This window comes from Callithrix jacchus, chromosome 6 (genome assembly GCF_049354715.1).
Source record: "Callithrix jacchus isolate 240 chromosome 6, calJac240_pri, whole genome shotgun sequence".
Taxonomy (NCBI): domain Eukaryota; kingdom Metazoa; phylum Chordata; class Mammalia; order Primates; family Cebidae; genus Callithrix; species Callithrix jacchus.
The window spans coordinates 122,301,588-122,314,500 of NC_133507.1; the positions used below are offsets into that span (position 1 = coordinate 122,301,588).

The window sequence follows — 12,913 nt, forward strand, 5'->3', positions numbered from 1 at the left end:
AGTCTTGCAATGTTGCCCAGGCTGGAGTGCAGCAGTGCAATCCCTGCACCTGGCTAATTTTTGCATTTTTAGTAGAGATGGGGTTTCACCATGTTGGCTAGACTGGTCTCAAACTCCTGACCTCAAGTGATCCTCCTGCCTCGGCCTCCCCAAGTGCTGGGATTACAGTGAGATACCATGTCCAGTCTTGTTTTAGTTCCTCATTTTGTTTTGCTTCATTTTATTATTTCCCGTTTCTCTCTTTCTCTCTCTCTTTTAAAACAGAGATCCTGAGGCGTGTGTTCAACTGGCTTGGGTTCACAGTGTGCACATACAATAATGTGACGAGAGGGCGCATGGAGGAGGTCCTGCAGGAGCAGAAGTGCAATCCAGAACATGTCAATGGGGACTGCTTTGTGTTCTGTATTCTGACCCATGGGAAATTTGGAGCTGTCTACTCTTCAGATGAGGCCCTCATTCCCATTCGGGAGATCATGTCTCACTTCACAGCCCTGCAGTGCCCTGGACTGGCTAAAAAACCTAAACTCTTTTTCATCCAGGCCTGCCAGGGTGATGAGATACAGCCTTCTGTCTCCATCGAAGCAGATGCTCTGAACCCTGAGCAGCAGCCCACTTCCCTGCAGGGAATACTGCAGGACAGTATTCCTGTCGAGGCTGACTTCCTGCTTGGTCTGGCCACTGTCCCAGGCTATGTATCCTTTCGGGATGTGCAGGAAGGCAGCTGGTATATTCAGTCTCTGTGTAATCATCTGAAAACATTGGTCCCAAGGTGAGAGATCTTTTATTCTTCTATTTTTAATTAATTAATTTTATTTATTTATTTATTTTACTCTCATTCAACACCTTTGGTAAGGGTGAGAGTTCTAAGTTGTTTCATCTATGAACCTGTTCATTCATCTGCCTACCTTCCTGTTTATCTACCCATCTATCCATCCATCCGTCCATCCATCCAACAACCTTGTATTGAGTACCAGCATGGATCTGGAAAGAAAGATACGGAATTAAAAAAAGACAGAGTTCTTGCCCTCAGGTTGCTTACAATCTAGAAGGATAGACAAACAAATAGACAGGGAAGGACATCCCCAGCTGGTAAGTGTACACTGTGATGTATAGGTGTTAATGGGAACATGCAGGATGAGTACCTTTCCCATATTTGAAGGATCAGAGGAGGCTTCTAGAAATAACAAATAGATGTTAGGCAAAAATCAGGTGAGAGATGTGCTGGGCAGAGGGAATAGCATGGACAAAAGAATGGGGGCCTTTTATTTGTTCCTTTGTTTATTTGTCAGTCCTGAGCACCTATGTGCTGTCTTTGGCATTCTCTTTGCCACTGCTCTGACAGCTTCCCTTCTGTCTCTGCCACATGCTACCCTCCTAACAGCTTTAGCTTTACCTAGAGGCCATGGGTGCCTCCATGAAAATGTCTCCAAAGTTGCCGTCTCTGGCCCACTCATCTCTGAATTCCTGGGGAGTAGAGACCCTGTTTTAGTCAACTCGATATCCTCAGCCCCTGACCTGATATACTGTGAACCTGATAAACATTTTCTGGGCCAGTGAATGACGTCGTGCCTGAGCCAATCTCATTAATAGCCCACTAGATATCTTACCTCTGTTTAGCCCTTGGACCTCACATTCAGCATGCATGTTTCTAAGCTCATCTCCCCAGCCTTCTCCAGGAGCTCCTACTCCTGAATTCCCATCTGGAGGAATGGCCATAGTGTTCTTCTGGGAGTTCAGGATTGGAGCCTTGAGTCAACTTTGCTTTTCTCTCTTCTTTACCAGCCCCTCCATCTCTACCACAGACATCAGAGGCTAATGTCTATGGCTTCAGGAACAAGGCAATATTTATTGAGGGCATACTATGTGCTTACTGTACTGGGTACTGAACTGGGGGCTGGGGATGCAGCCTGTGTACAAGAGAGACAAAATCTGCTCTCCAGGGAGCTAAAAGTCCAGTGAAGGAAAGACAGATAATAAAAATGTAAGTGAATATTTAAATTATTATTATTTTAAAAATTCAACAGTATTAAAAGGAGACAGTATACATGCATGATTAAGAAATGCCTGTTTTTTTAATATTCCAGAAATTTCTTTGTTATTTTTAATTGATACTTAATAATTGTACATATTTTGGGGATATAATTTGATGTTTCAGTACATATATGTGTTGTATAATGATCAAATCAGGGTAGCTAGTTATCCATCACTTCATGCATGTATCTTGTTTTTGTGGTGAGAACCTCTAAAAGTCTCTCTTCTAGCTATTTTATAATATATAACACCTTATTGATTGATTGATTGATTGATTTAGATATGGGATCTCACCATGTTGCCCAGGCTGGTCTTGAGCTCCTGGGCTCAAGCAATCCTCCTGACTTAGCCTTGAAGTAACTAGGATTATAAGCTCAACCCACTGTGCCCAGCTCAGAATGCCTTGCTGTTAACCACAGTCACCCCACTGTGCAATAAATAGAACACCCGAGATTATTCCTCCTATCTAATTGTAACTTTGTACGCATTGACTAACCTCTCCTCATCTTCCCTTCCCTCCTTCCCTCTCTCATCTCCGTAATGGCGGTTCTACTCCCTGCTTCTATGACATCAACTTTTAAAACAAAGATTCCACATGAGTGAGAACATGCAGGTTTTTTTCTGTTTCTGGCTTATTTTACTTAACATGATATTCTCTGGGTTCATTCACGTTGTCAGAAATGTCAAGATTTTCTTCTTCTTTATGGCTGAATGGTATTCCATTATAAACATCACATGTTCTTGATCCATATATATCCATTTTTGGACACTTAGGTTGATTCCATATCTCGGCTATTATAAATAATGCTGCAGTAAACAGGGGAGTGCAGGTATCTCTTTGACATATTGATTGCATTTCCTTAGACTGTATACTTGGTATGGAGATTGCTGGATCATGTAGTATTTTTATTTTTAATTTTTTGAGGAACTGGCATACTATTTTCCATAATGGCTTACTAATTTACAATAGCACCGACAGTGTGTAAGTGTCCCCTTTTCTCCAGATCCTTGCCAACATGTATTTTGGTTGTTTTTTGTTTCTTTGATAATAGTCGTTCTAATTTGAACGAAGCGGCATCTCTCTGTGTTTGTTTGTTTTTGAGACAAGGTCTCGCTCTGTCACCTAGGCTGAAGCGCAGTGGCACAATCTTCGCTTATTGCAGCCTCTGCCTCCCAGGTTTAAGCAATTCTCCTGCCTCAGCCTCCTGAATAGCTGGGATTACAGGCATGCACCACCATGCCTGGCTAATTTTTGTATTTTTAGTAGAGACAGGGTTTTACCACATTGGCCAGGCTGGTCTTGAACTCCTGACCTCAAGTGATCCGCCCACTTTGGCCTCCCAAAGTGCTGGTATGACAGGTGTGTGCCACTGTGCCTGGCTGTCACTGTGGTTTTGATTTGCATTTCCCTGATGATTAACGATGTTGAGCATTTTTTCCTATACCTGTGGAGCATTTGTATGTTTTCTTTTGAGAAATGTCTATTAAAGTCTTTTACCCATTTTTAAATAGGATTATTATTATTATGTTTTTTTTCTGTTGAGTTGTTTACATTTCTTGTATATTCTGGATGTTAACCCCTTGTGAAGTTAATATCCAGATAGTTTGCAAGCTTTTTTTTTTTCCATTTTGTAGATTGTCTCTTCACTCTGGTTTTTCTTTTCTGTGCAAAAGAGTTTTAATTTGATGTAATCCCATTTATCTATTTTTGCTTTTGTTGTCTGTGCTTTTGAGGTCTTATTTTAAAAATCCTTGCCCAACCCAATGTCATGATATATTTGGCCTATGTTTTCTTCCAGTAGCATCATAGTTTCAGGTTTTATATTTTATCTTATGCATTTTAAGTTGGTTTTTGTATATGATGATGAGAGATAAGTGTTTAGTTTCATTTTTCTTCATGTGAATGTCCAATTTTCCCAACACCATTTTTTGAAGGGATTCTCTTTTACCCACTGTATGTTCTTGGCACCTTTGTCAAAAATCAGTTGGCTTTAGGTGTGTGAATTTATTTCTGGGGTCTCTATTCTGTTCCATTGATCTATGTGTCTGTTTTTATCCCAGTATCATGATGTTTTGGTAACTCTAGATTTGTAGTATATTTTGAAGTCAGATAGTGTGATGCCTCCAGCTTGCTTTTTTTGCTCAGCATGCTTTCACTATTTGGGGTCTTTTATGGCTCCACATACATTTTAGGCTTCTTTTTTCCTGTTTCTATGAAGAATGTAATTTTTTTGCTTGTTTTTGTTTTGTTTTGTTGTACAGATGGGGTCTTGCTGTGTTGTCCAGGTTAGACTTGAACTCCTGGGCTCAAGCAATCCTCCCACCTCATACTCCTGAGTAGCTGGGATTACAGGCATTTGCCACTGCACTTAGCTTGTCACTGGTATCTTGATAGGGACTGCATTAAGTCTGTAGGTCACCTTGGGTACTATGGTCATGTTAATGAGATTAATTCTTCCAACCCATGAACACAAGATATCGTTCCATTTGTTTGTGTCCTTTTCACTTTCTTTCATCAATGTTTTATAGTTTTCAGTGGTTAATATCTAAATTAATGAGACTTTAATTATTTAATAATTTTAGGTATTTAATTATTAATTAATATTAATTTAAATGACATTTAAATTAATAAGAAAAAACTTTTCTAGGTGTGGTGGCATGTACTTGTAGTCCTAGCTACTAGGGAGTCTGAAGTGGGAGGATTGCTTAGGCCCAGAAGTTTGAGGCTATTGTGAGTTGTGATCGCACTGCACTCTAGCCTGGGCAACAGAGTAAGATCCTGTCTCTAAAAACAAGAGACAATTTCAGGAAGTGATACCTGCCATGAACAAATCAAAACAGGATAATGATAGCTTGTTGGTGGAGGTAATATTTCAGGTGAGACTAAGTGATAAGAAGGAACCAGACACAGGAAGATTTGGGAATAGAGAGCAGGTGCAAAGCAAGATGCAGGGATTGAGAACAGGTCAGGACCCGCATCCCCTACCTGAAAAACAGTGATGGTGAGGATGAGGGGATGAGAGTAGTCATACTTATTCTAAAAATGATGGTCAGCAGAGCAGTGTAGCCAGTGTTCTAAGTGCTTCACCTGATATATGTTCTTTAATTCTCTTGGCAACTCCTAAGATGGGTCCCTATTTTAGAGCTGGGAAAACTGAGGCACGGAGCAGTGAGTAACCAGCCTACGACCACACAATGAATGAGTGATGGAGCCACAATTCAAAATTGAATCTGTCTTCAGAACCTGTGCTTGCTTCCAGTGATATGTATTGGCCACCCTGAGAATGTTCTGCTAAATGCTGTATGTCCTGCAAGCCCAGGCTCAAATGCTACCACCTGCATAAAGCCTTCTCTCTCCCTCCCAACCGGAAGTGTGTTCTCCTCTGAACTTGCAGTGGAACCTGGACCTTTCATTTGGTGTTGACCACACTCTGCCTTGTGTTATGAATATTGTGTATATGCCATCCTTGGTAAATGTTTTATATCTGCATTTTAAGTGTTTAACTCCAGGAATTGTGTCATGTTTATTTTTGGATCTCTCCCAAGACTACAGAGAGGGCATTGTTGGTATCTGTGGAATCTGCTGCAGATTTATTGATCTAAGACCTGGTACATGTTACCTAGTGTCTTTTCTAAGACTTGATGTGTGGTTTCTACCTCCTGGTTGAAAAAAATTTTCTTCTCTGAGCCAGGCATAGTGGCTCATGCCTGTAATTCCAGCACTTTGGGAGGCTGAGGTGGGCAGATCACCTCAGGTCAGGGGTTTGAGACCAGCCTGGGCAAGCAATATGGTGAAACTCGGTCTTTACTAACTGGCCGAATGTGGTAGCACCTTTAATCCCAGCTACTTGGGAGGCTGAGGCATGAGAATCACTTGAATCTAGGAGGTGGAGGCTGCAGTGAGCCGAGATCACACCACTGCACTCCAGCCTGGGTGACAGAGTGAGATTTTGTAAAAAAAAAAAATTTTTTTCTTCTCTGTTGCAGACATGAAGACATCTTAGCCATCCTCACTGCTGTCAACAATGATGTGAGTCAACGAGCAGACAAACAGGGAACAAAGAAACAGATGCCCCAGCCTGCTTTCACACTAAGGAAAAAACTCATATTCCCTGTGCCCCTGGATGAACTTTCATTATAGCAGAGAGTCTTTGTTGGTTCTTAGACTTCAAATGAATTATTGGCTGCATCCTCCAACCTCCTGCCCAGCACAGAAATTGGCGGTCTTCACCTGTCATTCTAGAAACAGGAAACACCCTGTTTTCTGACACAGTCAGTCTGTTTTTTTCTTTTTCTTTTGATAAGTCTAAATGTTAGAAAACTTTTTTTTTTTAAACTTTCTTTTTTTTGGAGACAGTCTCACTCTTGTCACCCAGACTGGAGTACAGTGGGGCAATCACAGGTCACTGTAGTCTTGACCTCCTGGGCTCAAGCTATCCTCCCACCTCAGCTTCCCAAGTAGTTGGGACTACAGATGTATATCACCATGCCTGGCTACTTTTTATTCTTTATTTTATGTAGAAATGGAGGTGTCTCACTTTGTTGCACAGGCTGGTCTCAAACTCCTGGGCTCAAGTGATCCTCCCACCTCCACCCCCAAAATGCTGGGTTTATAGGCATGAGTCACCATGCCTGGCCAGAAAACTTTCATTATTGAAGACTTGGATTGTAGCCTTGGTTTTGGATGCGTACCCTGAAGAGAGAGTAGTTGGCCTTGGTTTGTGTAGGTACTGTGTTTTTGAGACAAGGTCACTTCATCACCTGGGCTGGAGTGCACTGGTGGGATCACAGCTCACTGCAGCCTTGACCTCCCAGGTTCAAGCAATCCTCCCACCTCAACCTCCCAAGTAGCTAAGACTACAGATGTGTGTCCATGCCCAGCCAACTTTTGTATTTTTTTTGTAGAGATGGGGCTTCGCTATGTTGCCCAAGCTAGTCTCAAACTCCTGGGCTCAAGCGATCCTCCGACCTCAGGTTCTCAAAGTGTTGGGACTCCAGGCGTGAACCACTGTGCCTGGCCTGGGTACATTTTAAGGTTCCTTGGTGCTCAAAGAACCACCGTTCTTAGCCGAGGCAGCTTAGATTGCCTCTCTAGGCAACTGTCTCTTAGTTATAATTCTGTGTCCCCTCTGCATGAACATTGGACAATGAGGTCACAGTTCACCCACTCCCTCCTCTGATTTCCCCCTTCCTAAGACTTCTCTTCTACACATCTGGTGAGGTGAAAATTTGGTCTATGCCAGGCCCATTTCCTGCTTTTGTATAAGGAAGGAGCTCACGCAGGAAGTTTTTCTTGGGTTGGAGACAGGTTTCCCTGTAGGAAGATGATGGCTCATTTACACTCAGCTGCTCTGCAAGCAGAAACTTTACAGCCTGATGTCAAATTCCATTTTGGACTGGGTGTGGTGGCTCGTGCCTGTAATCCCAGTACTTTGGGAGTCCGAGGCAGGCGGATCACTGAGGTCAGGAGTTTGAGACCAGCTCCAGTTTGGTGATACCAAACTGACACTACCAAAAAGACAAAAATTAGCCAGGCATGGTGGTGGGCACCTGTAATCTCTGCTACTCAGGAGACTGAGGCAGGAGAATCTCGAACCTAGGAGGTGGAAGCTGCTGTGAGCCAAGATCAAACCACTGCATTCTAGCCTGGGCAACAGAGTGAGACCTTGTCTCAAAAAAAAAAATTCTATTTTGGGGTTGGAACCTTTCAGGGGCCATTGACAGAACACCCAATTCAAATGGACTGAAGCAAAGAAGAGAATTTATTGCTGGTTCACATGGAAACCCAGGAATGGATAGTACCTGCTTTAGGCAAAGCTTGAATCAGGACTCAATCTACAGGGCAGCACCTTTCTCTTGGCTGGATTTCCTCAGGGCTGGCAGCTGTAGTGTAGACAGTGCCCACCTTGTCACTACTACTACAGTTTGCTCCTCTGGCCCAAGGGATGAGGAGAGAGGCTGCCCCAGAGACTGAAGCTGTTCTCAGGATCACTGGGCTCTTATTGGCCCGAGGGATGTCTGGCTTGCCTGAAGGGAATGGCTTTGTATGGATGCCTTGATGCTTTCTTCATTAAGATTTTGAACATTTTTATGTACTTGAGTTTTTTTTTTTCTATTTATAGAGGAAATCTTTCTTTAATTCCTGGAACCCTATTTTGAATCTTTGAAGGTGTGCCCTGGTAGGGAGATCCAAAGTCCTGTGGTTAATACCTTCCTTTATAGATAAGGCAGCTGAGGCCTGGGGAAATGAACAACCTCACAGCCCTTGTTTACTGGATTTTACTTCAGCCAGGTAAACTGGAATGCCATGGGGTGTGGCAGGACATTAGGCTTTTTTTTTGATATGTAAATCCTTATAAAAATATAAAGGAATGAAGAAAAACAACTCTCAGCCATGCCTGAATTTTTTTTTTTTTCTTTTCGAGACGGAGTTTCACTCTTGTTGTTCAGGCTGGAGTGCAATGATCTCAGCTCTGCCTCCCAAGTTCAAGCAATTCTCCTGCCTCAGCCTCTCGAGTAGCTGAGATTACAGGCACGTGCCACCACGTCTGGCTAATTTTGTATTCTTAGTAGAGACAAGGTCTCTTCATGTTGGTCAGGCTGTTTTTGAACTCCTGACCTCTGGTGATCTGCCTGCCTCAGCCTCCCAAAGTGCTGGGATTACAGGTGTGAGCCACTGCATCCGGCCTATGGTGCCTGAATTTATAATTATTTATGAGAAAGTCAAATTTGTTTACAGTAAATTTGCTCTAAGAAGTATTCATAAGAACACTGTTCTGGTGTCTCTGGTCGTCATGTGGATTTGAATGTAACTTGACAGAGGAAATGTCTAATCCATATTGACAGAGCAGAAGCACCATCATCTCAGACAAACGCCGCCACTTTAAGTTCCAGTTCCCTTTCTAGCCTCATGCATTTCAGAGAAATCACTTCTCTTCTAACAACAAGCAGCTAGAAAGAGAAGACAGTAAAACACAGATAAGACAGCTGGACACAGAGGGAGGTGGGGGGCATGTCTCTTGGGTAACTGCCAAACTTCACCTTTACACAATGGGCCTCAGTAAAACAATGGGCTTTTATAAGCACATTCCTTTCCTTTCAGGTACACTAATATAGAGAAGCTAAAAGCAGACTCAGGGAGGGGTGGGTATGCCTGCAGCTGCAGAAGGATGTTTGGGAATAGACACACAACTCTGCCTCTCAGATAAGCACAACAAAGAGACACCGAAGCAGTCCAAGCCTCTGGTAAACGTCCCACCCTAAATCCTTAAAAACTCTGTAAGAGAGTGGGCTCTGACCTAACTTGGCCAGAAGCCCCTCTTATGTTAGTTTTCTCTAAAATAAACCTGTCCTTAACTGTCAAGCCACCTTTCATGTTTCTTTTCTCTTTCTTTAATTCTTATACATGTATCAGGATGATGATCCCTCAAAACCATGTTCATAATAGTCCAGGCTAAAAGCTAGTGGCCACTGTTTGTCCAGTTGGCAGAACATAGCCTTTGACCATGTAACAGTCCTTCCCTGCAAGTGAAGGATGGCGAGGTACTAAGAGAAGAGTGAAGGATCTGGAGATCAAAGTCCTGCATTTCCGTTTTGTCCTGTGGTTCCTTTGCTCAGAAACACTAACTAAATCAGGCTAGCTGTTTTCAGCCTTATCTGTAAAGTAGAGAAAACATGAGCTGTTGGGAAGATGAAAAAGAATGTGTACATGTGCATCTATTTAAATCTAACCGTGCTAAGGCGCATATAAGGCCTTTAGGTGGTAGGGTCTTCTGGTTGTAATTGCCACAGAAATAGCAGGGCTTAAGTTCCTTTGTGTGTAACTCCAGCTGACTTTATTAGCAGCAACTCAACACTAGCAGTACCCCTGACATACTCTGAGTACGACCTAATTCTTCCCTCACTGGTTCATGATGTCCACAGCAGCAGAAGGCCAGCTCTTGCTCTGAGCCAAGTTGAACAAAATGCTGTTGATAAAACCTCATTCATCAGGAGCATTTGGGGTTTGATGTTTAAGTTTTGGGCCTCTGGTGTGTATCATATTTCTGTTTTGTTAGAACTTAGTGCTTGTGCAAGATTAAATTCTAGAATCAGGCAATGTTCTTTTTAGAGGCCTCCAGCAAGCACTTTGGAGGTCTGTGAATATTTACAGCTGTGAGTCGTGGGTCTAGCCAGACACCAGAGCATAGACATCCTTGGCTCATTCCTCAGAGGGAGGTGTGCACAGTTGGTAGAGTGCGCCCTTCAAGATTTTGTGAAACATGAAGTTTGTTTATATTTGGGTGCGAATGTCTGTGTGAATTTTGAGTTCAAAAATAACAGGTGATTTGATCACAGCTATTTGACAGTGGTGATAGTCATTGTATGCCAAGACGTTTATGAAGGGAATAGGCAGATTGACTGAGGTTCCTATATATTTTTCCTAGTTTTACTCACCTACAATAGCTGTAATTAAATGTTTCTATTTTTCCCCTTTTTTCTCTCTTTTATTAATTTTTTATTTTTTTTGAAATGAAGTCTTGCTCTCTCACCCAGGCTGGAGTGCAGTGGTGCGATCTTGACTCACTGCAACCTCCATCTCCTGGGTTCAGTAATTCTCCTGCCTCAGCCTTCTGAGTAGCTGGGATTACAGGCGTGCACCACCATACCTGGCTAATTTTCATATTTCCAGGTGAAATGGGGTTTTCCCATGTTGGCCAGGCTAATCTCAAACTCCTGACCTCAGGTGATCTGCCCACTTTGGCTTCCCAAAGGAGTGAGCCATCATGCCTGGCCTCATTCATTATTTCATAAAAGTTTAGATACTGCCAAACAAAATTAAAGCCATGAAAACTTTGATAAAGTGTTATTACAAATGTTACTGTAATTTAACTACTGGTGTTTATTTTTATTAGAGCCACAGCACCTACTTGCCTCTGCTGCAGGGACTCAATGGTGGTGGGCAGGTTTGATATTACTGGGCTTACCCTTAGCAATGCATTCTATTGTACCTGTGCCTAGGCAGTGTTAAATATATAAGCATCCACTGTAAGCGTACTGGATGCACAGGTGGAATAGAATGCATTGCTACGGGTAAGCCCAGTGATATCAAATCTGCCCACCACCATTGTGGTGCTTATATAAGCATCTGACCCATCGGAACAGACACTGACTGGTACAACACCATGGTCAATGTTGCCAAATAGCAGCCCTTAATCAATAATGATCAAATCCTCAGAGGTAGACTAATTAGAAGTTTACCTCATAAAGGTAATTTTTGTGCCACATCTAATTCACAGAATCTTCTAAGTTGGATGCTTTCTGAATGATCTGGCCAAGTTGTTCTCAGCCTGGAATTCTTGGGCTCTTGGGTGTTTATGAATTTGTTCTCAGAGCCTCTGAGCTCTCCACCTTCATTTTTAAGTGTTTTAACTCTTTTTTGGTGATAATCTTTAAAGCTTCACAGATGTCACTGGGCACAGTGGCTCATGTGTGTAATCCCAGCACTTTGGGAGGCCGAGGCGGGTGGATCACGAGATCAGGAGCTCGAGACCAGCCTGACCAACATGGTGAAAACACATCTCTACTAAAAATACAAAATACAAACAAAAAAAAACCCCAGAGCAATAACAACCTCAAAAAACTCACAGATGTGTGTCCTGGCTCTTCGAGGTGACTGCTTCACATTTGAGTACTGCCACACAATGGTTGCTCATGTTCTGGGGCCTGCCCACAGAAAGTGATGAACTTTACCTTGAATTTTTTAATGTAGCGTGGATGGGCATCTGTAGGTCTTCAGGTGCCAGTGGTGAATCTGTTTGAAGCTTGCTTCGCTCCATCCTCTCTTTCCATGACAGACTCCTCCTCCACCATCCCTCACCTCTGCTGAACGCTTTTAGCAGAGGGAACTCACCACAAGTGGGGGTATGGATTTGGGAGCTTGAAAGGACCCCAGTGACCCTGCAGTCCAGCCCTCTGAGTACTCAGTGATTTACTGAAGCCTCACAGCCGTTGCTGGAGGATTTGCAATTCTTTGTTTCTCTGGATTTGCCACCCTGTCCCTTCAAGCCACCTGGTTTCCCTTTTGGACAGCTTTAATTGTTCTCTGTTCGACTGGAAGCTGCCTCCTTAGAAACTACTTAAAACCACTGGGTTTCATTCTGAACTCCAGAGCCACACCAAGCAAGTGTAACTGTCCTCTAGTGAGACTGGCATTGTATGTGACAAATTATTTAACTTTTTTTCTGGAAGAGTTTCAGTTTTGTTGGAAGTCTGCAGTTTGCTCTTAAGGATATAAGAATGTAGCAACACATTTGTATCTTTAAATTTTAAGTATGAATTAAAATTTTAAATTTAGTTTAGTTTCGTTTGAGGCAGGGTCTCACTGTGTCACCCAGGCTGGAGTGCGGTGGTACCACCTTGGCTCACTGCAACCTCTGCCTCCTCTGCTCAAGTGATCCTCCCACCTGAACCTCCTGAGTAGCAGATGAGACTACAGGCAGGTTTTTTTTTTAAACTGAACTTTTTTCTGGTAGGGTTTTAGTCTCGTTGGAAGTCTGCAGTTTGCTCTTAAGGATGTGATAAGAATGTAGAACACATTTATATCTTTGGATTTTGAATAGGAACTAAAATTTTCTTTTTCTTTTTCCTTTTTTTTTTTGAGACAGGGTCTTACTTTGTCAACCAGGCTGGAGTATTGTGACCCGATCATAGTGTACTGCAGGCTGGACCTCCTGGACTCAAACAGTCCTCCTGCCTCAGTCTCCCCTACAGGCAGGCACATGCCACGATGCCTGGCTAATTTGTGTATTTTTAAATATTTATTATTATTTTTTGAGATGGAGCTCACTCTTGTTGCCCAGGCTGGGGTGCAATGGCGCTATCTTGGCTCACTGCATTCTCT

At 42.8% G+C, this 12,913-nt stretch overlaps 1 protein-coding gene across 2 annotated transcripts in view; it reads left to right on the plus strand.

Annotated features, from left to right (window-relative positions):
- The window catches only part of CASP10 (caspase 10), a 42,476-nt gene extending 33,078 nt beyond the window's left edge, over positions 1–9,398 (plus strand). Inside the window, exons 9-11 of one of the 2 annotated variants that reach the window (XR_001912325.4) lie at positions 265–769; positions 1,783–1,981; positions 6,019–7,557. Coding sequence is in view for 1 of the 2 variants with exons in the window: in XM_002749624.6 (XP_002749670.1) it covers positions 265–769; positions 6,019–6,172 (659 nt within the window). In the remaining variant the exon portion in view is untranslated. Of the gene's footprint in view, positions 1–264; positions 770–1,782; positions 1,982–6,018 lie in introns of both variants that reach the window. The other variant, XM_002749624.6, reaches the window with a different exon arrangement.
- Positions 9,399–12,913: the final 3,515 nt, after the last annotated feature.